Consider the following 27678-nt stretch of genomic DNA (forward strand, 5'->3'; position numbering starts at 1 on the left):
TTTAATTGGTTTGTAATTTTTCTTTTGGAGGGGTTTTCCCGTTTCCACCTTTTGTAATCGGGTTGGAGAACCCTTAGTTCTCCCTTTAATGATATCTTGTTTTCTAAAAATAAATAAATCATAGTATGTATTAGTTTATAGTTTAGTAAAACTATCAATGAGAGAAAGCTGAAGTTGTTATAATATCGACGATTTGTTAAAGGAGCCAATCTAGGAATGTCATATTGTCTTATATGGAGGTTCTTCTTCTTCACTTTGTATCTAGCTAAAATTGCCATGTGTATCTAACTTCTCTCTTTTTAGGGTTTGGTTTGTACATTATTATTTATTTTATGTATTTGATGTGATCATGGAGTTATGCCTAGATTGATCTATACAACATATATGTTAGTTCATCTTATTCTTAATTCCTATTATATTTGTATTATACTTGTGGATCTATGAAGTGTCGAGAGTATCTCTTAGGTCTAGACCAAGGTTAACTCACAGTTATACCTTGAATAAATGATCCTTAAATAAAATGATCGTCTATAACATGATATGTGGATCTAACTAATATTGAAAGGTACTGTTAGATTTATACATAGAGAATCATTTATCATGAGTTAGAATCTAGATATAGATCTAGACGTGGTTTTAACATATACTATTGAAGCATAATGTTTTTATATTCTATATTATAATAAACATTACTTACAACATCTAACACCAACACTCTCCATAACTTTTATTTATATTATGTTATTTTTTCTCTCTATGTGAACTTCAAATCTTTTTCAAAACTAAACCTTATTTCATATTTAGAATTTTAATCATTGTAATTATGTTATATTTTTCATTTCACGTGGATTTGATAATCTTAATAACTATATTAGAATTTTTTGTTGGTACAACCATTACAATATTTTCTATTTAAATACCGCAAAAGTAAAACCAACAAAATAGCGTTGTTACCTGAGAAGGAAAAATTTAACTTATTTATGATAGAGTTAAATATGTTTGTGGTCTTTATAAATATCTCAATTTTCGCTTTTAATCTCTCTAAAATTTTCCTTCAAACAATGGTTCTCATAAAATTTTCCAGGTTCCTGTCGTCAACTTTCATTAACGAAAGCTGATGTGGCACGCCACATGGAAACCAACTTGGCAAAAAGCTAAAAAAAAACCCTTGAAAATTGCGGGGGTTTTAAACCTCCTCTAAACAAACTCAGAAAATTTTAGGAAAACATTGGTTCTGAACTTTTGTCAAACACCTTGTGAGCAAATTTCGCTACAGCGATTATATTACAAGAACCAAACTTTGCCTCATCCAATTGATCCACACAAACAATGTTATGGTAAACATAGCAAGAACACATTAAGTTCACCACAAACATATCCTCATCCAATTGATTCACACAAAAAATCTTATTCTATCTATATCAAAAACATATACCAGTTTTGCAATTGAAGGTGAAAACAAGAAATGAAAATTCTAAAAAAATTCAGAAATAGAGAGTTTCTCACCCAGGCTATCTCCTCATCTTGAAATTCTCCGATGTAAACCCAATCGAAACCTGACCTTTAACACCAACATTCTTAACAGTAGGGGTGTGCATGGTTTACAAACCAAACCAAATTGAACCAAATGTATGGTTCATTTTGGTTCTTAAAACCACTTTAATGAAATTGGTTTATTTTTAAAAAACTGGTTTATATTTAATTTGGTTTGGTTCAAAACCGGTTTATACCAAAAACCAGTTTTGGGTTGGACTAGTTTTAAAACCAAATTTTTCTCAAACTTGTTTTGATTAAAATTCAGTTTTCAATTCAAACAACTTTTTCCTAATTAACTCCATCGAATCGTTTTAAATCCATTTTTGAAAGCAATAACCTCTCGACGGTGGTGGGTCTTAAATCTCAACTATGATATTTAAGAAATCCGATCAACAATAGTTTGATTTTCAAAAGAATATAGAGTCAATAGAAATAATAAATAATAAGAAAGGGCGAGAAACATAGTAACAAATCAAAAATGCGCTGTGATTTTGAAAATCTAAATGTTTTTATTAGATTTTTTTTAAATGCATAGAATGACATAGTAATAAAATTACATAATTAAATATGAATTACTGCAACCTGTGTAAATGTGGCATAGATGGTAAGTAGCGGCATTTCAGTATGTGTTAGTACCATTATTCCATAAATTGAGAGTCACGATAAAAAAATAATATTATAAAGGGAGATTTCAACTTGAGAGAGGATTAATGAAAACCACCGCTAAAACTCATGGCAATGCACTAATGTGTAGTTAAATGTTGCCTTGATATCTATATTTTATGACCATGAATCAGAGACAAGGTGAAGAGCACATTGGTTAACCATTCATATATTGGTTTTAAAAAGTGGGTATTGATTTTTTTTTTGTGGTTTTAATGAAATGGATCTGGATCAGTTTTTAAGTTAAATAATATGGATTTTTAAAATAGGTGCACCAGATTTTTGAAAATGGTTCCTGTGAATCAGTTTTTTTGCACACCCCTACTAGTTAATAGTAATCTCAAAATAGTAAACAATCCACTTCATCAGAGCAACTCTATTAGCTTAAATAACACCAACATCATGACCGTGAAGGTTAACATTCACATACTTCCCTGAAAGCGTATTCGTCGCCACCAAAACAAAACCTCCCGAACTATTCAAAGTATTGAGCTCAATCAGAGATTCTTCCTTCTCATCATCACCGTCGTAATCTTCCAATTCTTCCTTCACTTTCCTGCGACAGAGCTCTAGGAAATAGAGACCTAGATCTTGTTCTTGATCTGGCTTTTCAACACTGTTGTTTCCGTTGGTTTCTTTCATCATTGGAATCGTGAGAAGTTCAAAATCCTAATTTTGTGATTGAGAGAATGTTTAGATTCGGTTAAGAAGATGGAATTCCATATCTAACGCTTCACGCTCATTTGGTTGGGACGAACTGATATAAGGCCAACATGTTTGGAGACATGTTTTGTAAAACTTTTTCAGCTTTCATGGAAAGCAACACACTGTTGATAAGAATTTTTTGGAATAAAATACCTTCAAATGTTTTGCGTTGAAGATTGAAAATATTGCTTGTCATGATTACTTACTATAAATTTTAGTAAAAATAAATTCACATTATGTAGCTAATTCTTTAAGAATTGGGGGCCTGTTACTCCTTGTGAAGCTTTAACAAATTTTGTTTTGCTTACGACCAATTAGCTCTGATCTGATTTTTTGCCGACTTGTTGTTATATCCAGATATTTGTACCTATTCAACATAATATCCATTGGTGCCCAGGTGTTATCAATAATAAGGAAAAGAAGTTTCAGTATCTTGATTCACCGAAAGGAATTGATACCCAAGTGCTGGAAGTGCTGGTAATATTCAAAACCAATTTTTGCGTGCTTGACAAAAGTTATGAACCAATATTTTCTTAAAATTTTTGAGTTTGTTTAGAGGACGTATAACATCCCCGCAATTTCAAGTGTTTTCAGCTTTTTAAAAAATAAACATTGTTTGTAAGGTTATCTCCCCAATCTTTCACAGGGAAGGCAAAGGATTAGTACCTTAATCACGCTACACAATCTAAGACAAATTAATGTGTTGAAAGACAAGTTTCTTAACCATTCTTTCTTTAAAAATAAATTTATGGAAGCTAGAACAACGATGTAAGTCTTTTAAAAAGGTGCAAATGAGATCCCGTGTAAAGTATGAGAAAGGTACCCGTCAATGCTAAGGAATTACCCAAATGAAAGTTTTGATGACTTAATTCAGATCCACATCTTCAGAAATGATCTTTTACAACAACTAAATTGGTTTCTAGATGCCACATGTGGTTCATTAATGCCAAAGATTTTGAAGAATCACTTGATACCATTGATAGAATGTCATTTAGTAACCACTAAGGTTAATACAATTGAGGCAATAGTCAAATAAAACCATGGATATTATAGTTGGATACAAACTATGCAATACTTCCACAAAACAAATTATTGACGCAAATATGGAGAAACTATCAAAGCAACGATCCAAACTTCCACAACAATTCAAATAAATAAAATAATTTTTTTGTAAGACCAAACAAATTTATGTTTGTTGATTGTGAGCAGGTGAACAATTAGATATTGTCCCCTTAGTGATGAGTAAATCAATAATGTGAACAACCAAAGGAAAAATCCTTACTAGGGAAAAACAATAATTTCCAAGAGGAAATAATTATGGTCATCGATGGAGACAGGACGTTGGACCATTCAACAGATAACAATTTCAGAGCTATTAAAGTTAACCAATAACGGTAAAGAAGCTGGAAAATATTCTAAATCAATTCATCAAAAACATTTATGGCTTGTAAAAAATAAGTTGAGGCTTATATGAGGAGTTTGGAAATTCAAATAGGTTAGTTAGTCAAGCACATAAAAATAAGTTGAGGCCTATATGTAGAATACACTAATTCATTATGGTGTTTTTGTTACAGAACAAAATCAACATGTTGAAGACTCTGGCGAGGTGTTTAACGAAAATTGGACCAAGGAGAAACAAAGGCTCTTAGATTTCATCATGCACAAATATTCATATCTTGAACATAGACCTGTCTAGATAGAAGGAAATTATAGTATAATAATCAAAGAAGGTACATGATCCTGGGAGAGCCCCTTACTAGTCTCAATTGAGAACATGGATATTCAGAAAGTTCTTATAGATTTAGGATCAAGAATTAACCTAGTGTCCAAAAGCTTAATTGTTTAGAGATTAAAGAGACGAGGTTAGTATTTCAGTTCATAGAAAACTCCATTAGACGGCCAACTAATGTTTAAGAAAATGTAAAAAAACAAGTGGACACATTATCCTTCCGAGTTGATTTTGTGATAATGGATATCTAGGAGGGTCTAAATGTTCCTCTTATGGTAAACGAAAACTGCAAGAATGAATAATGACAAAGAAAAAAATAAATTTTCAATCAAAAAGCATTATCAAGAGGAAGTATTCCATTAGTTTGATAAAGGGGAAAAATGGCATAGACAAAGCATTACTTTCTAATTAGACAAAAGCCTTGGTAAAATAAATGGAAGCACCACTTAGGGTCAGGTGCCATCATCCAAGCTAATGGCGTAAAAATTAAATTGGTCAAGCACCATGCTTAGTCCATGTATGTAATTTGATCTACCCTAAATTTCATAATAATGTGTCAAACTAATGACATCAAACAAGTGCTAGTTATGAGGTTATCCAACATTTTAAATTTAAACAATTTTCCTTTCAATTTAAAATATTTGTACAACACAAATCAAAATGATGGTGCAAAACTTAAGATTGCAAAATATCTGTAGTTCTCCCATCGAATTTGGCCTAAAAACATATGATGGCTTAAGGCATGATTCTCCAAAAGAATAACTCATTCTACCAACTAGTTTTTCATAGAATAGTTTTTATTAGAAACACAAAATTCAGTTTTAAAAATCATTTCAAATTATAAGCAACCAACTTCGCTTTGAGGGAAATTATTTTAGCATTTGAACAGAAAAATTAAAAGAACCCAATCAAGACATATTTCAACAAGTTTGCACATTTATTACTTTTATTAAATTATATATTTGATGTGATCATTGTGTTATGCCCAAATTTATCTATCAAGTATATTTGATCTTTAATCTTATTCTTAATGTCAGTTATATTTGTATTAGGCTTTTGGATCAATAAGGTGCCAAAAGGTTCTTTTACATCTAAACCAATGGTAACTCATGGTTATGCCTCGAAGGACATGATTATTTATAAAATTAAACTAGTAACAAACCCGTGCGTTCGCACGGGTTCTGGTACAGGGCGCGCATTTGTTTCAGTTGTATATTTTTTAATAGAAAAATGTATGGTATCCGTGAAAAAATAATAATTGAATATATAGAAAAATGTCTGATACCTGTGAAAAAAATAATAATTAAATGTATAGAAAAATGTCTGGTACCCGTGAAAAAATAATAATTGAATGTATAGAAAAATTTCTGGTACCCGTGAAAAAATAATAATTGAATGTATAGAAAAATGTATGGTACCCGTGAAAAAATAACAATTGAATATATAGAAAAATGTCTGGCACCTGTAAAAATATTTAGATCAATAAAATGTTTTAATAAAAAATATAATTTTGTTATAAAATAGGTGAATAATAGAAGCTAAAAAAATTTAATAATAAATAGAATCTAAAAAAATTATGTAACATTATTGGTGTAATTTATCATTATCTCCCATTAATAAAAAATAACAATTTGACATTAAATAGTAATAAATTAAAATTTTCAATTCCATAAGTAATTTATTTCGAATATTTAAAATTAAAAAAAAACATTAAAACATAAAATCAATAACATTGCTAAAACCTCCAGCACCCAGTATATTCTTGGAGCTGAAACTCTAAATTGCATGTTGGAGTTCTCTGAAACCGAAACTTTTAAGATCCCCTAAGCTTAAAACAACCTCCTCTTTATAATCTGCAAAATTATCAATATCATCAATGCTAATTATTTTGTAAAACTCATGATCTTTCTTCTATCAAAATTTAAGTAATTTCTTCTTAGTCTGATAACAATTGATAGAGTAAAATAAGAAAATTAAACTAACTAATCTCTAAATAGAAAGCACATGAATTTGGAGACTCAAACCAAATCTCCATATAACCACTAAAATATATCTCCATTTCCATTTGGTTGAAAATATAATTCCAAACAACCAGTATTAAGCATCTACAAAGATGCTATTAACAGATCCACAAACCAGGAAAATCTACACCAATAAGTAATAACAACTCCCAAACCGGTTCCTTACCAAAACCGAGCCACGCAACCCATTAATACAAACTGGTTCATACATCTAGGCATACCGAGAAGTGCAAATAAATCAACCAGCACTTAAACTAAAACCGCATCAAAACTAACAGCAAATCATAGCCAAAATTCTGCACAAAAGCAAAACAAAAATCTGTATAACAGAACCATTTTAACATATATTGCAAAAAAAAAAAACTCACAAACAGAAATTGCAGAGAGAGAAAAGAGTAACAGAATTGATAACTAACCTCCATCGTATTTAATCTTGGCCATTCATCTCTAACTGAAAGTAAATAAGTGAAATTCAAAACACTTTTAAAGACGCGGTTTACCAACCATAGTACACCGATAGAGTGGGGAGGTGCGATGTCTTCTCTTGAATTTCTGCACTTTGAATTTCACAGTAAGAAACCCATTGAATCTGAACATATAAACAACATTCAAAGAAAAAAAGAGAAAGTTGAAACCGAACCTGTTTCAGAATACTCCGTCGCCTGCCGTGAACCAACACCGACAAATCTTCTATAACCTAAAGTTGAGATTTTTAGTATCAAAATGAAGACAAAAATAAACAAATAGATATTTTAATAAGTATAATATGGCATTTTACTGACATCTTTATGAAATGCAAAACATAAACTGAACTTTCATCGAACATATGAAATGCAAAACGTATAAACTGAACCATTAAAATGAAAATGCATAAATTGAACCCACAAAATCAAAAAGTTCAGACTTCATTGATATAAATACATACATTTCAGTTCTGTGTAAAGTGACACAAACATATAGCATCTGATCCATGTCATTTAACATCCAATATTACCTATCCAAAGGACTTAAATTTATATCCTTTCCAAACCAGTTTTTTTTCATTCTTTTCTGTCACATGATCCTAAACAATGATGAAAATGTTGCTTAGGAAGCCAATAGCACACACAAATTTCACTATCTCATAACCACATAGCATCTTAAGTGAGCCTGAGACAAACAGATCAAATTAAAAAAAATATTATAGAAAACACCAGAGTAACAGAACTGTGATTCTTACTCTTAGTAGTTTTGTACACTGTTAGTGCTTTCTGATAGGAGAAAACGGCTCCGTCAAAACAACCCAGCGACGAATATCACCACACCTGAAACAACAAAATTGAATTCAAAAACCAAATCGAACTTGTCCGAAAGAGAGAGAAGAAACATATCTGATGTATGATTTGTGAGTAAAATCAGATCTGAAAAAATATTTGTGAGTAAAAACAGATTTGTGAGAAAATAATATTTATGAGTAAAAATAGATCTGATACTTGATCCACCTTTGAGATTTGTTAAACTCGATGTATGATTTAGTCACCTATTAAAATCAAAAATAAAACTGTAATAACAATTTATGGGTATGGAGGAAGATGCAGAAGAAGATTTTTCAGAATAGAGAGGAAGAGGAAGAGAGAGGTAGAGGAAGAGAGAGAACCCGTGATGGTTTTTCAACAAAAAAAATAGAAGCAATTAGGGTTGGTAGTATAAGAGAAAAAAGAAAAGGAAGATTGTTAAGGTATCCACGTGGCTGAATTTGGTAACAAAAGGACAATATGGTATTTTCCAGAACATATGATTTTCTTATATTGTAGACAAAAGGACAATATGGTATTTTCCAGAACATATGATTTTCTTATATTGTAGATGTGGAGTTAGATGATGTCAATAAGTGTTGTTAGATTTATACCTAGAGAATCATGTACGGTGAGCTAAAGTTTAGAGATAGATCTATACAAGGTATTCACATATATTGTTAAAGTATAATGTTTTTGTATTGTTCATTCAAATATCAGATTGTCAATAAAAATACAAATGATATCGCGATGTTATTTATAGCTCGTCGATATGCCTATTTTTGTGGTTCCTATTACTTGGGAAAACTCTTTCAATGTTTATAATTTAATCAAGTTGTTGGAAATATTTGGGATCTTTTCTCCATCTAGCATAGCTCTAGGGTACCTCTATTTTCTTCTTTAGTGTCTTAAGTTTTCTCCTCTTGGAGGTGGTTGTATTCAAGCCAAGATTCGGCTTTTTACGGTTATTATGATTGGTTTAAGGCTCCCTTAGTAGGCTTTTGATCAGTTTTGTAGGATCTTTGTTGTAAGGGTTGCACCCCTAGTGCTCTTCCTTTAATCAATTGCTTATTGGAAAAAAAAAGTTTTATGTGGGTCTTTCTTTTGTGTGGAATTCACAAGTCATTTTGTTGTGTGGTCAATGTTTTTCCCATGTGTGCTTTTATGAACAAGAGATTGAAGTGGGGACTTTGTGAAGCATAAGGACCTTTTTTTAGGGTGATGTGTGGTTCATTCTAGGGAATATACAACATATCTCCCTCTCTCTCTCTCTCTCTCTCTCTCTCACTTATGTATTCATCCCCTCTCACACATATATCATTATACAAGAATGTATCCACTTCGTAGAAATACGTGTCTCCTCTTGGGTCTAAATAAGATGACTCATCTAATTGGTTTGTTGATGGTATTCAAAGAAAAGTAGGGTTATGCATCTAGACTCACTTTTTAAAAGAAACCTTAATTAGTACTCATTACCTTAAAGATTAAGTTCTCTAACATGTTCTCTAACCCCATGCAATTTGATAGGCGTGTGTGAGAGATGTGGGGGATAAAGGGAACCTAGTTTAAGACCTCAGATGGAAGAGATCCTTTTTTCTTCGTTAGTTACTTGTGGTTGATAATCTTCTTTCTCTACTCAGAAGAGTTACTCTTTCATTGAATAAGGATAATTTAATTTGGAAACATTCTAGAGAATTTTTTTTTCTTTTTCTCTATTACCTTTGCTTACCATTTTAGTTGGTTGGTTCTTTGCCTCTATTTCATGTGAGAACTTGACCCCTTCCTTTATTTGAGTTAGTTAAACTCCTTCTAAGATATTGGTTTTCTCTTTGTAGCTTTTTTAAGATATACTCCTTATTAGAGAGAGAACCTATCTAAAAGGGGAGAGATTGTTGATCCTGGTGGAATTTCTTTTCACTTATGTGGGGATTTGATTAAATCGATCTCTCATCTTTTTGTCACTTGTGAGTTAGTAGTATCTTAGTGGAATAAGATCTTTAAGTGGTTGGATTGGCAGGTGATTCTTCATATATAGATACCATAACCTTTTGTCGAGTCTTACATTTTTTTAGGTTGTAGTGAGTCTATGAGTGATTTTGTTATGATTTGCAATGTTGTAGCCAAGACCATTTAGAGAGCCCGTAATGATGTAATATTTAATAGAGTTTCAAAAACTATGAAAGAGGTGGAGGAGAAATATATTATTTTTATCCTGGAAATGGTTTTTAGGTAGATCATGTGTGAACTCAATTATTTTTTTCTCACTGGCTTCAAAATCATATCTCTGTCCTAACCAATAGCAGTGTATAGAGTGTTTGCCTTAGTTCTGAGGTAGATTTTGGTTTGTGGTTTTGTCTTCTCTTGGTGGGTTCTAACCTATTAATAGTGATTCTGGTAGTATGAGGTCTAACCTAACTTCTCCGAATTGGTCTTTTGTTGTTTGACTGCTTTTTTCAGTCTACTTTAATTGTTTTGTTGTTTTCTAATTTTTCATTTGTATCCTTGATAGTCTTTTAGTCACTTTATGTGTTTGATGTATTATTTTGTCATTAGGAAAAAAAAGATTAAAAAAAACAATACAAGAGTAATTCATATTTCTATAAAAATAAATTATTATTTTAATAAGCTGGATGCATAGATATTTAGTTAAGCTCAATATAATCAGGTTTTGGGCCAACCCATTAACCCATTTATGGGTTCCAGCTAGCTATTTAAAAGCAAAACCCTAATATCATCATATAAATACATCTCTACCTGCGATTCAAAAAATATTCATCTTGTTCAGCATTTAGAGTATCGGTATTAACTTTGATCCATTGAATTTTATTAATCAAGGAAATCATAGTTGAGGATTTATGAGATTCATCTCACTTTCTTTATCTTTTTCAACTGTGTTTCTTTGATTAAAGAAATTTGTTGGATCATCAAATATTAATTTATCTGCTGTTTCAAATTTCAATCTAATAGTGCTTTTTTCTTTGTAATCCTTGTTAATTCATATTGATCGTTTTGTTACATCTTGCAACATGTTTGTTTATCATGAATCAATTTATTCAGCTTTTTTTCAATCCTTTTTCGATTATTATCTAATTGAACCATTCTTATTAATTTTGTTGTATAACATATATCCCAGTCGAAATTAGAGACTGATCATTTTTTTAGGTTCATAGATCTATTTAACGGACTTATTTTTTGTGATAAATATTTTTTTAACTTCAACTTCCTTTCCACCATATGAATGAATCTTCAAGATCTACCGCCGGCTGCACATGCAAAAGAACTTGAGATAGTTCTAACAGTTGGGAATTCTCAGCATTGTTAAGGTCTTCTTTTTCTAAGGCTACATTCCAAAACCCACTCCGCACTTTAGCTATCAATGTACAAGTTACTTAACTCTCACATTCTAGTTAGTTAGATAGTTTTTTCTACTCTCAGCAATTTGCATGTAACTCATTTTGTATATAAACTACACATTCACTTCTATCAATACATGAGAGCTTATTCCATTTTCTAATATTCTGCATGTTAACTTTCATATCATAATATGGTATCATACTATCATTGTTTTCGATCCAATTTCTCTTAGTTTTTAAAATTTTCATGATTCATCTTCATCTTTCTCTATGATCACTTGCAAATCTATGTTTTGATCCAATTCCAACATGCCACCACGTGTTGATCCCGCTGTAAATCGAATTATCAATTGTGATATTAATTCGGTGTATTATGTTCATCATAGTGAAGGTCCTAACTCTGTCAAGATCAATGCAACGTTCCCTTTGAGCCAAGAATTAAGCTTGCAGTCATTGATGGCTCCATTATTGTACCTAATTTGCTTGATCTTAATCGTTCTGCATGGGAACGATGCAACTGTTTTGTGCATTATTGGATTCTAAATTCCGTCAAAGCTCCATTTGCTCAAACAATCGTGTTCTTGGAAAATGCTTTCAGTGTGTGGAATGATCTCAAAGAGCATTTTGTGAAAGATGAGTAAATTCGTGTCTCAAACTTGCGCGTTGAGATTAACAACCTCAAACAAGGTTCTAATTATCACTACAAGAAAATTGACTTTCAGTGACACTCAAAAAATGTCACTAAAAATCAATAATATGTAGGTAAATGTCTATTGGACTTTGAGTGACACCCACCTTTGGCGTCAACTTTAAGGGGCCGTAGTGTGACACTAAATTGAATGTCACAGTAGTTTTTAGCTACGGCCAAACATTTTCCTACAGTTACAGTGAATGTTACTGTATACTAGCATGTAATAATAGAAACTCTACCTACAGATTTTTCTAGCCGTCACTATAACTTCAATTAATATAATTTTATTATTTAAATATATAATAAATATATAAATTCAATTTTTAATATAATTGAGAAATATTACTATTAAAATAAAAAACTTACTCATTTAAAATGTTTTACAATGCATTTTGAACCAAGACAAGCTAAATAACTAAAATTAAACCATTATACCATTTTCTATTAAATAAATTCATATAGTTTAACATATAAAGTTTGATTTCATATTATATTAAAAAATAATAATTACAAAAGAAATCATATAATCAATATCTTACTATAAATCAAACTCCATGTTCCTATTTTTTATATTGAATTTTCATATAAAATATAAAATTCCTACATATGTTAATTTATCCACAACTTTCAATGTTCTTGAATCTTCACTTTCATGTTTCAGCATCTAAACTCATCTAAATTTTTCCTTAAATAATAGAAAAAGATTGATCAAAATTACTTCATAAAAGATTAAAATTAATGATATCAAATAAACAAAATAACTTGTATTCTTTTATTCCACTTCAACTATGTACAGTATACACACACAAACATGTTTTATGAGTATAAAATATAACAATAGTAAATACAATTTGCAGCATCAAACCTCATTATAAATACTAATATTGTATGGTAAGACACAATAATAAACCATCATTTCATAAACATTTTTTCATTGTGTCAATAAACAAAATAGAGCAGAGTATACCCGCATAAGTTAAAACCTACAAAATAGGTAGCCTAGAATGAACCGTTTGCATTTTCAGCTAACCACCCTTGAGATGCAAAATGATAATTGGTAATCTAACATAAATCTCTATGGAAACAAAGGCTTTAAAGTCAAAGTTGTTTCTGAACCTGGTTAATGTATGGCTCCACTTGATGGAATAGTTCATACCCCGACAAGTCAAATTAATTGAAGATAAGAATGTTGTGACACAAATCACTCTGTGATTTTACCATAGCCTCCCTTAACACATGATCTTGCATTATTTGTATATGGAACTATCAAGATTGTGACTCTAACACAGCTGAGATTTGCCAAGACAAAAGCACATGTTGTACCGGTAACATCTTCAGCTTTCTACTTAGTTTTTCTATGCAAAAATGGAAAAATGTTAGTCAAATAATTACCAATACTAACTTAACTATGAACATAGATATTGTTATGTTTAAGTATACTTAGCTTCAATTACTGGAATTGTTATTTAACAAGACTCCTAATCCTAATTGTCTAACATTTCTATGGTTCAAATAATTAATCACAAAAAACAACTTTATTTGATTCCATCTAACATATTATGAAAAGAACAACTGCAGATAAAAGGACATGAGAAGACAAGACATACAGAGAAATTCTCGGAACTCGTAGGATGAATCGTCAAAACCTTTTCCTTAGAATCATGACCCGCATCAGTTAAGCTTATACTAATCACTGGTCTGAGGTATACCATACATCCCACAAACTTGGACCAAGAATGTCCATAACCTGCATATAGAGGAAAATGTTGAATTGTTAAGTTGCGATAAGATAATATAGTGTTTGTTGTATGGAATAGATCATACCATCAGATAACATTCCCCTTGTCCAAAAACTAAGGCAAAAAGATGCATTGAACAAATCTAATCTTATTTGAGTCAATTTAAGAGTATGTCACCTCTTGGCCAAAAACTGTATTGTGGTTCCAACCTTTATCACATGTCTGCTTGTGAGAGTTGCTCGCATACACTTCATGCCTGTGTTTCTACAAAAATAAAAACCACACATCACCACTTCTGAATACTAAAACAACATACATATATAACCAAAACATTCCTGGGAAAAGCTCACCATTTTGTACACAAACTCTGCCCTGATATCCTTCTCACTTATAATTGCCGAAGCAAATCCAAGCACAACATGAATAGATTCATGCGTAAGTTTCACTACCTTTCCTTCTGGGAAAAAAACACAACACAAACCCTATTAATCAATCAACTGACCTAAGAAAATTGAACTAACACAATTTATTGATTTTTTTAAAACAATAAAACGAAACAAAACTAGCAGCATTAACAAATGAAATTAAACAAACATAGATGCTGGAAATATAATTCAACAAGAAGTATAAAATAATTTAATTTAGAAGGGGTGGACATGGGTTCTTGTTGACCGGCATACCCAACAAACACACTTATTAAGAGCAGCTACATCCTTTTCATTTCATTAAATGCATATTAAAGGTCTAAAAAAAAAATGAAAAATGCAACTAACATGTAAGCATGAAACAAAAAGGACTACAACAAACTACTATACCCAACCTTTGTCAAAAAAACATTACGGATTCGATTTGGTCGTTTTCCAAACCACACGAGGTGTCTCAAAACTTGTCAGATGAGAAATAAAGTGCTTAATATAAGAGTGTAGACTGTATCAAGATGTGCAGTATAATCCACTACTAAGAACCTCATTTTCAAAATTAACACTACCTGATAAAAAATGGCATGCACATGGCGCAAGAATGCCTGCAGTTGGAAGAAACCACCGTCAGATGTACCGAGAGGTCACCTGGCTGTGACTGTAGGAGAGGAAAACAGGAGGTTTGTGATAAGAGCTGACTACCTGAATCATCCAGTGCTTCAACAACTGCTAGACCAAGCATATGAAGGATATGGATTTAACGAGAGTGGTCCTCTGGCTATACCTTGTGATGAGTTGCTATTTGAAGATATTCTTCATTCACTTGGAGGAGGGACACAGACACACCGATCCTCTTCGCATGTGCTTACAAAAAAGCTAGAATTATGCTTTTCCAAAGACTCAGTACCGCTACTTGAAGCTTTTGACAGCAAGAGGAGTAATAACTATAAGCATTAACTGTAACCAAAGAGAACGGTTTATGACCCGAAATATAAGTTATACCTTTCTTTCCTCTCCTGCAGGCTCTGCATCTGCTTCTTATAATGATTTTCTATGTAATGTTTCGCCGCTTCAACTCTCTGTTGAGTTGCATTCGAAGGCGGATCTTCATTGATCGGTGGTTTCGACCCTTCTTTCGCCTTGCTTGTAGCTTCCTTATTTTTCGACCTGAACTTACTAAACCAACGCCTCGTAGCTTCCATTTTATACCTTCACCTCTTAAGTTGCTGCGCCGTACCTTCCACTTCGCCAAACACCAAAGACTATATAGATTTTGTCAAACACTAAAGACAGCTATCTATGCTGCAACATAATGGTTCTCAATGTCTCTAGTATCACAATCGGGGTATAAAACCTGGTAAAAAAAAACAGATGGAAAATTGAAAACTGATGAACCACTCACTATGCAGTACAAGACAATTCAAAAAGTGAAATTCAAAACTTCTAGGTTTCTCTCAAATCACACACAAACACACAAAAACACAAGAACAGTTGAATTAAAGTTAAAACCTTGAAACACTAATCAACACACCACACTGGGATTCAAATTGAATAACTCAACTCTTGTGAGCTTCAAGGAAACTAATCAAAATACAATCTTTTCAACACCCAAAATATCTAATCACATAAAAAGAAGAAAAAAAACACATCTTTTTGTAACCCCACATGTTTTCACCTAATCCAATAATAGCAACAAGGCCCCGTTCAAAAAAACATACAAATCCAAGTCAATACTAATCCAGAAACAGTAACAAAAACAAAAAAATTAAACTTTTGAATAAGATAAACAAAAGGGTATTGAATAAACCTTGAATTAAGATTGATGAATCTGAAGGTTGTGCTGAAACTGAAAGAGTGTGTATGTGTCTGTGTGTGATGTTGTTGTTGTCTGAAGAGTAAAGTGTAATGAAAGAGATGAAATTTACGGTTGTTGCAGTGATTGTGGGATCTCAAGATCTATATTATTACATTCACTGGTACTAATAAGGGGCACATTTATGTCAGAATTTATATTATAGGTCATCAAGGTTGGATTTTGTGAGTAGTATTTTTTAGAGAGGTAGTGTTGAATGTTAGGAACAAATCTTGCTGAATATTATCGATTGCAGCTTATAATATCTATGTTGAATGCAGCGTTTGGATAAGGAAGGAGTAAGCTTTTGCACGCGGACTACACATGATGATCATTAGGCAAGCAGGGTCATAAGTTGTTTTAAGGATAATAAACATTAACAAATCAACAGCCGAATATATCGCAAGAGTTCAATTTGATTTTTAGTTTCAATCAAATTAGGTTGTAGGCCAACCATATTCAATTTTGAAATATTAAGATATAATAGATTATGCTCTTAATTTAGAAGAGTGAGCAATATCTCACCTTATTTCATAGAACTTCTCTGCAGCATGGGACCAGCAGGGAGAAGGCTTTACTGATTCTTCGCAACAGAATTATCAAAAAAGACACTTATGCAACTTAAAGCTTGGTATTTTGGCTAGTTTCATGTTGAATGGAGCCAGTAGAATGAATACTCTGAATTTGAAGCTTTTCCTTTTCCCTTAGTTTGGACATCTCATTTGTCCATATATCCATATATCCACAAGTCCATACATCACTACTATATAGGCCAAAAAACAATAAAGATTTGTAAGACTCAAAATAAGGATGCAAAGACACTCGTAGTAGATGTTTGCTTTGAATTTGGTTGGTACGACAATTATAATCGAGTTATATTCAAAATCAATATAAGTAAACTCATTGTGGCATTTCAACAAACACCTTGTTTACAAAAATCAGTTTTCCAATTATTTTCAACACAATTTAGCATGAAAACATCAAAACATAATTATTCTCTTCAAATCAATTTTGCTATGGCAGAACAAAACACAAGCTAACAACAGAAAGCAAGAATCGATTAAGAACAACAACAACTTACAAGGACAAGTCACTGAATTGCTGCTCCTAGTAAATTCCTTTTGAACTACGACGGTATCCACGTTCAGTAGTTGAAGGTCACTGGACACAAAACCACGTTTAGTAATCGATTAATTAAAGTGCTTTTGTGATGAACTACAGAAATGAATAGGATGAGAAAGAAACAATATTACCACTGTTTGATTGGCGTCAAGATTATGCTCGAAGAAGAAACTTGGAAGTGAGAAGCACTCGAACTAGAATGTGCAGAACTGAGAAGCGTTTTAGAAATGAAGGCGAGACTGTGAGAGGCGCGATAAGTGAGTGAGAAGCGATTTCGGAAACGATTAGATTAATCAAAGTAACTATTAGGGGGGAATGATTTTCAAAGAGAAATTAATAGATTATATATAAGTTTTGTTTCAGAATTTTAAAATCTAAAGTTATTGTCTAAGGCTATGTTTGGATATCACAAAAATGAACGGAGCGGAATGGAGCGGAGTGGAGTGGGATGGAGCGGAATGGAACGGAGCGGAACGAATGTACCGTTCCATTGTTTGGAGATTTTAGGACGGAATAAGACAAATTGTTCATTCCGCCCAAATCGGAGGGGAAGGAATATGGTGGTAAGTAATGGAATGGAATGGAATCCATACCACTCATTTCCGCTCCGCTCCATCCGTTTTTAAATTATCCAAACAACGGAATATCATTTTATTCTATTCCATTCCGCTCCGCTCCATTCGATTCCATCAATCCAAACAAAGCCTAAGTGGTTGTTTCCTTGGTAGACATATATACAAACAAGGGTTTGATACCCACAATTTGAGATTTATTAGATTTCTTTTTCAAATTTCTCATAGCTTTTACTTTACTAAAAAAATTAAGTTTAAAACTAAAATTAAAAATTAAAAATAACACAATTCACATTAAAAAATTAATTAATATTGAATAATTAATCATTAAAATTTTATAAATATAAATAAAAGGAAAAGAGATATTAAATAAAAATATATTTTAGTAATAAGTAAAAATTGTTATGGTGAGAATAAATTAAAATAATATTTTTATTTATAGTAATTGACTAATTGTTTTACAATTTACAATTAATTTTGGTCAAAAATTATTTTGTGAGCAAAATTAATTTTTGTTTAAATAAAAAAATTATTTTAATTTTTTGTTATCATAAATAATTTAATTATTTTTAATGGAAATAGTAATATTTTTTAAAAATATAAAGTTAATATTGTTTGTTTAAGAGTAAAAATCAATTCTATATTTTTTCTAATAGGACAATAGTGATGGAGTAAAACTGTAGGTAAAAATGGTATTTAGTGACAAATATTAGTGATAGAGTAAAACTGTAGGTAAAAGTGGTATTTAGTGACAAATATTAGTGATAGAGTAAAACTGTAGGTAAAGTGGTATTTAGTGACAAATATTAGTGATAGAGTAAAACTGTTGGTAAAAGTGGTATTTAGTGACAATTATTGACCCATCACTATAAATGAGTGTCACAGAAAGTCAATTTTCTTGTAGTGTATGTACTTGATTATTTCACTAAGTTGCATAGATTGTGGAAAGAATTGATTTCTCACATACCTATCCCAAATTGCATATGCATTCACCAATGCCGATGTGAAGTCATGCGTAGTGCAAGGGAATTCTATCTTAAAGATCTACTAGTCACTCAATTTTAAACAGGTTTGAATGATAAATTTTCAGTGATTAAGACTCAACTGTTGTTAATGGATCCATTACCATTCATAAACAAAATATTTTCTACGGTAATTCAAGATGAAAGTAACAATGTATCTTAAATTTTTAAACCTGATTCTAGTGTAACTCTTGAAGAAAGAGTGATCTAAGGTGATTCTAGTGTAACTCTTGAAGAAAGAGTTATCTAAGGTGCTATGTTGAAACCCAATGGTGAAGACATAGTTAGCAAAATGATGCTACTAGTCAAGGGGCGCTTGCTTTAACCCATAGAGAGATTTCCACAAGTAACACACATAATTTGGACGATGAGTATCATGAAAACTCAGTGGCTAATGCATGTAGACAGTCTCATGAAGTTCACCATGTAGGAAGGCATTTTGGACATCTAATTAATGAATGGGACAATACCTGGAGAGAGTAATGGTGAGAACAGTGTTAATGGTTGCAGGTTTCACCACGGGGTTGAAAGTCTCATCACAATCCACTCGTTCAATTTGAGACCTGCCATCACCTACAAGATGAGCTGTGTAACGCTCAAAACATTATATTTCTTTTTTTACTGAAAATCCACATATAACGAATAATGTTAACATCGCAAGGTCTAGGAACTAAATCCCATGTATTATTTTTAGTAAGGGCATTAAATTCAAACTGCGCTATGGATTTCCAATTAGGGTCAGAAAGGGAAAATTTTATTTTTGAGAAGAGGCGAGATGGTCAAATCATCAATGGTAATAGTCAGCTTAAAGATTTTCCTAAGTTTGTAAATATCCCTCATGCTGCAAGTGGCCAAGGTCCGAGTAGGAGGTGTGGTCTGGGCCGATGTGTAGGTGAAGGAGAGGTAACTAGGGGATTCGAAGATAAGGAAGAAGCCATGGAGAAGGAATGGTCTGGGAAGGATGGTGATATAAGTTAAGGTTCATATATGGGTGGTGGCCTGGGAAGGTCGTTTGGTGGAGACTATAAAGACGGATGAGTCCACTAATGTATATTAGAGGGGTGTAAAACATTAGCGAAACAGTCGTATATAGGGATGGGTGGGAAGGATAAGCGAGCAAAAGGAAACTGAGTCTCGTCAAAGATGACATGTCAGTTGTAATTTGTTAATGGTAGTAAAGGGAAACAAGGGATAACAAAGACAACCAGACGCGAAGATGCGTGTAAGAGGGATCACGATGATATAGTAGTGGAGTAGGAGAGAGATTAGGCAGAGTTTTTCGGGAAAGAATATTAAGAAGATTTGTAGCCATTTGAAGCATATGATACCAAAATGAGAGAGAAATAGAAGCATTAGCGAGAAGAGTGTGAATCATGTTGTTAATGGTGTGTATTTTTTGTTCTACTTTGCCATTTTATGATGAAGTGTTAGGGCAAGAGAAGCGAAAAATGATACCATTGGCAACACAATAATTATGTAAAATATATTTTATATTCTTGCCAATTATCACATTGAAAACATTTAACAGTTTGAGAAAATTGTGTGCGAATTTGATTTAAAGAAGAAGTGACAATTTCAAAAAACTCGGGATTTATTTGTTAGAGGAAACATCCACAAAAGATCAAAAAAATCATCCAAAAATAAATCATAATAACGATGATCATCCGAACTCAAAATCGTTGATGCCCATAAATCAAAATGTAAAATATCAAAGGGTGTCTCAATAACATTATTTGATGAAACAAAAGGCAACCTAACATGTTTTCCTACCACACAAGAAGCAAAACCTATCATAGAATTCAATTGTTCATAACTAATGAACTTATTGCTATGAAAAGATTGCAAAGCTAAAAATCTGGGATGGCCAAGACGTCTGTGCCAGAGACTGTAAGCAAGACCAGCAAAAGGATAAGAAGTAGTAACTGGATAAAGTCCGCCAAGACTAACAAATCTGATGATTGGAATTCCCGTCTGAAATTCATTAACTAAAAAGCCAAAGGGATCAAAATAAATAGAAATATTATTGTCAGTAGTGAGTTGTCGCACAGAAATCAAATTTTTAAGAATTTGTGGTGTCTACAAAAAATGGGTAAGGTTCAACGACTTGTGTTATAGAAGGCGGGTATGGTTGTTTAACCAGAACCCTGAATTGGAATAACTTGTCTGCTACCAACAAGCAGTCTCTGATTTAAGTGACTCAAATTAGAATAAGAAGATAGATTACCCTGTGATGTCGCTATGTGGGATGAGGCACATGTGTCCATGTACCACGTGTCATTCGGAGGAGTGAAAGACATGGTGTGCATAGCAACTGCAATGTTAGAGGGTGCACATGAAGTCATAGTAGCGTAAGTCTAAGGACACTGGGCTAAAATGCTCGGTTGTTAGGGAGGAGAAAAGGGGAGAGTCCGCTAAGAGGTAGGCTACGGGAATTTAGGCTTGGCCTACGGGGGTGGAGTCCAAGCCCAGTACTAGTAAGGGTGCACATGAAGTCGTAGTAGCGTAAGTCCAAGGACCTTCTTAGTTATGATGATCCCTACACCGATTATGGGCGTTGTGAGAACGGGATTGGTTGTTGGATTGACAGCTAGTGCTCTGGGGGTGAATTGTCAGGAGCACGCTACTGGGTGGTTAGATAAGTGGCAAGAGACTAAATGAGAATCATCTTATCCAAACCAACTTTTTCTAAAAGTGAGCATGGAACGAGCCTGGTGAAAGGAGAGGAGCGGATTGCTTTGGCGAATCAAGGTGGCAACATTCTAATAAGCATCAATAAGGATGGAGACAAGCTAAAGGACTAGACATTGATTATTCACAGAAGCACCAACATCTTGTAATTGGTCAGAAAGCTTCATACACTGATAGTATGTAGAGACATATGGAAAATCCTTCACGTGAACAACAGATAATTCTTTCTTAAGAACGACAACATGTGCGTTTTGATTATCTTGGAAGAGGTAAGTCAAATGCTTCCAAGTAGCCAAAATTGTGGAGCCAGGTTCCATGAAGGTGGTTAGCAAGTCAACAGAAATAGTGGAATAGATCCACTAAAGCACGATGGCATCCAAGGTGGCCCACTAGTCATAAGTGGGATCAATGACAGGCGGTGGATGCTTTTTATTCGAAGGCACAATTTGATGTCGGACCTGATAGGAGCGGGCATAAATGCAAAATAGCTCTGCCCTGATACCGTGCGATCAGTTTCGACGTCATGCATAATAGGAATAGTATTCCTAATGTTGTAAATAACGAGAGCGGGATGGGATTTCGACTACGCAAGAGATGGAGGAAGTGGGGTTGTACAAACAAGATTGATTATGTATGTGGCTTTAGGTTTTGATGATAACTTTAAATGTTATATCAAGGAACAATTATATACACTAACGATTTTTTTTCTAGTGTGTGGTTGTTGTCGTACAGATTTTGACTCTGATAAGAAGGCGTGTGACGTCATAAGATTCTGAACTCTCAACACTCTGAAAGAATACTAATGTTGTGTTACAATGGAAGCCAAGATTTTAGAATACTACTTATGCAACAGTTCTAAAAAGCGTTAGTATTTTTCTTCAGATTTTCCTTGAAATGTCATCTTGTTGAAAATCATAATTAGAAGGTTGTGAAAATCTCATAAAATCAAAATAAAATTATTAATTTTTTCTATAAATTAAGGGATCAAAAGATACACATATGCAATTTTTTATATTTTTACTCTTTAAATGGTGTTAAAGTAGATTTGTCATATTTTCATTGATATAGTATAAACCACATCTAAAGAATTGTAGATAAATTTTTTCTTAAAAAAATGCCAATAAGCAAAAGTTTGACAATTAAAAATAAATAGGGAAATAAAAAAACTAATAGGTAGTCAAATTAACTAAAGATTTTTAAGTTTTTTAAAATATTTTTTTACAAAACAACTCATAATAATTGTTCAATCATTATATCGGTGTCTTGACTCTTGAATTCTTTGAATTTTCTTTCGAAGAAACATTCTACTGTTAAATAAAATCTCTACTACATCTTTACGATAACACAAGTGAATTTGTAAGGCACTTTCGGACGGTGTTTTAAAAATCAGACCGGACCGGCCGGTCGAAACGAGAATCGGCTACATAACCGGTCTGGTTCAATAGCTGAATCGAGAATGTCATTGAATCGGTGTAAACCGGTCAAAATCGGGAAAACCGACAGTTTTTGTGAACCGGTGGTTTAAATATATTTTTTAATTTCTTTTTATTTTAAAAAATTAAAACAATGTCATTTTGACTATTTTAATTAAAAATTAAAATAAAAAATAAAATAAATAAAATAAAAAAATAAAAAAATGGTTGTAGATGCAGTTGATTTTGTTATACATGATTTTGATATTCAAGAAGGAGATCCCAACATTGAAACAATTTTTTTTATTGAAATTAAATTTAGTAGACAATAGAATTATTTTGTTATAAATTATTTAATTAAATTATGTTGCGATTGAACTTTTGTTTATATTTTATAATTATGTAATATTTTATTGTGTGTGATACCTATGTGTAAAATTTAAATTTTAATTATAAACTTGTGAATTTTTTTATAATATGATGTTTTCAAAAAATTTAAGTACTAGTTATATTTTGTAGAGACTGAATCATCTGGTTCGACAGATTTTTTACCTATATAATTTTGTTATAACGACCGGTCTATTCAACCGAGCTATCCGGTTTAACCCAGTTTAGTCATGCGGTTCGACCAGTGATCCAGTGGTTCGACCAATAAACCAGTGACCCAGTACCCTCACCAGTTTAATGTCCGGTCCGATTTTTAAAACACTGCTTTCGGGCTAAAGGGTTGAAGTTGAATAGTTGAATCTTTAATGGCTTGAATCTGAATAACATATTAAGAACTCATACCAGATTAATGGCTAGTATTATTTATTTCTACAAGATTTATATTTATGTGTTTTTTTTTTCATTTCTCTTTTCTTTATTTATTTCGAAATTAATTTTAATCGTAATTTATTTTATTGAGAAGATCTCAAGTCTCAAATTGATCGGATTTAAAGTTTTAAAATAATGTATACAGAGTAAAATTTCTCAACTTACAAAAAGATTTTGTAAAGATGAATTTTGACATTCTATTTAGTATTATTTATAGGGATTTGTTAACCTAAATCCACTTGGTTTATGAATGTCTATTTTAGAAGCAAGTACATATTTAACTATTTTTTAGTTAAAGTTTACTAAAATACACATTCATAAAAATAAGTGATGTATTTTACAAAATTCCAATAAGATTTATTAAATTACACCTATTTTTTTTTTATGAAAGTGTCTTTTAACAACATACACCTTAAAGTATATTTAACTATTTTTTTTGTTGATAATTGCTAAAATAGACTTTTTATAAAAACAAATGTTTACGTTAGCAAACGCCTTATTTATAAAGATAAGTTAAAGTAAACTCTAATCAATTTTTTTTTTTATTTTTTTACAATAAATTTCATTTGTTGAATTGAAAAATAACAAAGAAGAAAATTTAGATACAAGACATATGTGGTTCTTACTATTTTATAATAAAAATATAACAATTGTATAATTTTATTTTACACATGTAACTTCTTCATATTTTCACTCTTTTAATAATATTTAAGTACACTTATTATATTTTCATTGAAAATTAATAAGAATCACATTAAAAAATTATATTTAAGTTTTCTCTAATAAAAAACTAATAGGTAATCAAATAAAAAATAAAGATTAATAGGGTATTTTAATTACATGTGATAAATTGGAGTTACGTTGGACAAATTTCAGCCGACCGATTCAAATCGACCGATCTATTGTAATATTTATGTAAACAGTTCGGATTAGATCGAGTGTCAGATTGATTAAGTTGTTAAATTTGGATAGTGTAGGGTTGATTCGGTCGAACTCGAAATATTATTTTGGATCCGTCGATAACCGAGTCCAACCGAACTCAACTAATATTTAATTTTTATTATTATATATTGGTACGGTTTAAAAGTGGAGTTCAATAATGTTGTTACCATATTATCATTTTTATAATCTAGTAATGACATTGTTTATTCACAAGAATACAAGAAAATTGCAATACAAACTTTTAATTATTATTTACTTGATGCTTTAAAATAGAACAATGATCAAATTAATGTCAAATGATATTAAAAATATTATCACGTAATAATAATTTTTTCAATAGTAAAAATATAATGTTATTCTAAAATTTTAATTATTTTTTAAAAATTAAAAAAATAAATATTACAATTAATTAAATTCATCTGATTTATCCAATAAACCGATCTAACCAAAAATTTTTAAAAATTGAAATTTTATCGATCGAAATTGTGCCTTTAAAATAAGACTGTAATTTGTGTTGGATTTAAATTTTGAATCCGATATCGATCAAAACCGATCGATTGTCCACCCTAATTACAGAGTTGTCTTTACCTTCTAATATTTATTTTTTAGAAAAAGACAAATCCAGTACGTGGCAGTAGTTGGTCCGATACTAGAAGTTGTTTTGGAAGTGCTGTCCACGTAGGAATCGACGTGTGAGTGCGTCAAAGAAGGTCCACATTCAATGGAGCAGGCCCACTTAAACGTTGGAATCAAATCACCACGTTCTGTCTACACTCTACCGTAGACCCAGACTTTCAGCAAAACTAAAATCATATTCAAAGTTTTTTCATGTCTCTAATCTCATATTTTATCTTCCCGATTGTTTAAATTTTGGATGGAAAAAAAAAACAAGAGAAGATAAATTAAAGCTAATCATCACAACATAAATAACATATAAATGTTGTGTTTCATACTTCAAAATTGATTCTGAATTGATATAATTGATTTGCATATATTTGATTGTTCTTGAGAATAATAGATTTTAACTTTAGAATTGATTCTAACTATGAGTTAGGATTTATAACTTTAGATTTTAAACTTAATTTTTAATTTTTACATTGAAAATTATTATTTCAATCATTTATATATAAATATATTGAAACATAAAATAATTTAATTAAAATCAATGTCATACATCTCTAAATTATTTATATATAAAATAAATAAATCTATGATAAACAGTTTTTGTTGGTAGTTATAGCATGATTTTTTATTGCATAAGTGCCAATTTAAACCTACGACATCTAGGCATGGCAAATAAATCTGTCCCCGTCCATTTCCGTCCTAAAATTAGTAGGGAAAATCCTATTTAATCGAGTGCGGATGCGGAAAAAATCTAATTTTTATTTACGGATGCAAGTGCTGGGGCGGGTGATGCTAGGACCCACCCTGCACCTGCACCCACCCCTACCAACTAAATTTAATTTTTAATTTATTTTTTACAGTTTTATTACTTATTTACTCTTTTTAATGTTATAATATCATGTTGATTAGAATTATTACTTATTTTTTTTTAAAAAAATACAATTTAAATAAAAATATTAAACATAAAAGTACTTTTTTTTTGTTGAGAAAAACGATTATTATTATAATCATGAAACATTACAAGAGCAATTCTTGCATGGACACGGTCATAAATCTATATTCTTAGGCACAACCAATAAGAAGCTAGTAATTTTTAATTTATTTTTATTTTAATTTTGTTTTTAATTGGATTCATGGGGTGGTTGAGATGATGAAGGAGAGAGAAAATTCTTAATTTATTTTTTAATTAATTAAAATTATGTGATTGGTTGTGTGTAAAACAAATTCTTAGGTGTGTGTCCACCTAAGAATTTTCCACATTACAAACCCAAGCGACCCTTAGGGTCCAACTGTATACAATCGTATTTACCAGTTCCATCTCATTATTTAACTAACATTTGAGCTACTCTATTCCTATATTTTGGGTATATCCATATTCTATTCACAATGAGCTCAATAATCTTTTGAGCAGTGTTGTTCTCCTTATAGTGATGCTGAAACACTCTATCATTTCGATTTTTCCAGATTTCATAAATCGTCTCCGCAATAGCCACTTTAACAATGTTGCTTCTCCAATTTCTACTTTTACATACTTTGGTCAGCCAACTAAGTTCTTGCTCCCACCCCTGCACCTTATGCTTCATGTTGAGCCATCTAAGCACCTGCTCCCAAATTTCATTGGTTTCCCTGCATTCAAACAAAAAATGTTGTATTGTTTCATGACAGTCACAGAAAATACACTTGAGATCAGTTTGCACACCAAACTTCTGCAGTCTAGTTTTGGTTGCTAATCGCTTGTTACATGCCAGCCACATTGTGAACACTCCCCTTGGTCGTGCATAGTTTTTCCTCATCAAAACTCTCCATTCAACCTTCGGGTGTTTTTCCAGGAATTCAAGGTACATATTTTTCATTTTGAAACCACCTTGCTCAATCAGCTTTTTCCATTGCTCCATCTGAATCACCTTAGGCCTCATTTTGAAAATGCTTCTAAGGATGCATGATCCATTTTCCTTGATTTCCACCTGCATTACATCCTCATTCTTTATATAATATCTGTGAACCCACTGCACCCACATGGATTCCTCCTTGCTAGCCAGCTTCCACAAAAGCTTAGTGAGGCAGGCTTTGTTCCAGACTTCCAGGTTTATAACATCCAGCCCTCCATTGCTCTTAGGGCCACACACTCTGTCCCATGCAACTGGAGATTTCCTTGTGATTTCTTCTTTTCCTGTCCATAGGAATGATCTACACATGGCCTCCAGCTTCTTTGTTACCATTTTAGGTAGAGGCAAATAGCTCATCCAATAGCTTGCAACTCCAAATACCACACTTTTCAGTAACTGCAGTCTTCCAGCAAAACTAAAGAGCTTTGTACTCCAATGCTTCATCTTCTCACCTATTCTATCAGCTATCTCCATGCAGTGATTATTTGAGAGTTTTCTGCTTTGTAGAGGGATCCCCAAGTATCTAAAAGGCATATGCCCTCTAGTGAAACCAGTAATTTGCTCAATATGAAGTTTATCCTCTTCCTTCATGCCCCACAGTATATCTTGCAT

General features: G+C 31.9%; 1 protein-coding gene and 2 long non-coding RNA genes across 12 annotated transcripts; all 3 read right to left on the minus strand.

Annotated features, from left to right (window-relative positions):
- Positions 1 to 6269: 6269 nt before the first annotated feature.
- LOC131607802 (uncharacterized) lies at positions 6270 to 8294 on the minus strand. Of its 4 annotated transcripts, none has more exons than XR_009285415.1 (5): positions 8136 to 8294; positions 7874 to 7958; positions 7295 to 7351; positions 7071 to 7206; positions 6270 to 6486 (listed from the first exon to the last, which is right to left on the minus strand). It is a non-coding gene; the product is annotated as an uncharacterized LOC131607802 (long non-coding RNA). The 4 variants fall into 4 exon arrangements; XR_009285414.1 differs by having other exon boundaries at positions 6270 to 6950; XR_009285416.1 differs by having other exon boundaries at positions 6821 to 7206.
- Positions 8295 to 12415: 4121 nt separating this feature from the next.
- Positions 12416 to 17401, minus strand: LOC131603214 (uncharacterized). 7 transcript variants are annotated; one of them, XR_009284263.1, is made up of 9 exons: positions 17239 to 17401; positions 17064 to 17143; positions 16508 to 16745; positions 15133 to 15484; positions 14700 to 15049; positions 14062 to 14168; positions 13889 to 13975; positions 13580 to 13719; positions 12417 to 13327 (listed from the first exon to the last, which is right to left on the minus strand). It is a non-coding gene; the product is annotated as an uncharacterized LOC131603214 (long non-coding RNA). The 7 variants fall into 7 exon arrangements; XR_009284268.1 differs by having other exon boundaries at positions 14700 to 14735; positions 14833 to 15484; XR_009284266.1 differs by having other exon boundaries at positions 12416 to 13327; positions 14700 to 15484; positions 16508 to 16742.
- Positions 17402 to 26502: 9101 nt separating this feature from the next.
- Positions 26503 to 27678, minus strand: LOC131605746 (uncharacterized). The gene has a single exon (XM_058878067.1). It carries the CDS (start codon positions 27676 to 27678, stop codon positions 26503 to 26505), a length of 1176 nt encoding a protein of 391 aa, XP_058734050.1.

The sequence above is a fragment of the Vicia villosa genome, linkage group LG5 (genome assembly GCF_029867415.1).
Source record: "Vicia villosa cultivar HV-30 ecotype Madison, WI linkage group LG5, Vvil1.0, whole genome shotgun sequence".
Lineage (NCBI taxonomy): Eukaryota > Viridiplantae > Streptophyta > Magnoliopsida > Fabales > Fabaceae > Vicia > Vicia villosa.

Coding starts and splice junctions, on each gene's coding strand:
- LOC131605746 (XM_058878067.1), bottom strand. CDS start 27,678: ATGCAAGATATACTGTGGGGCATGAAGGAAGAGGATAAACTTCATATT.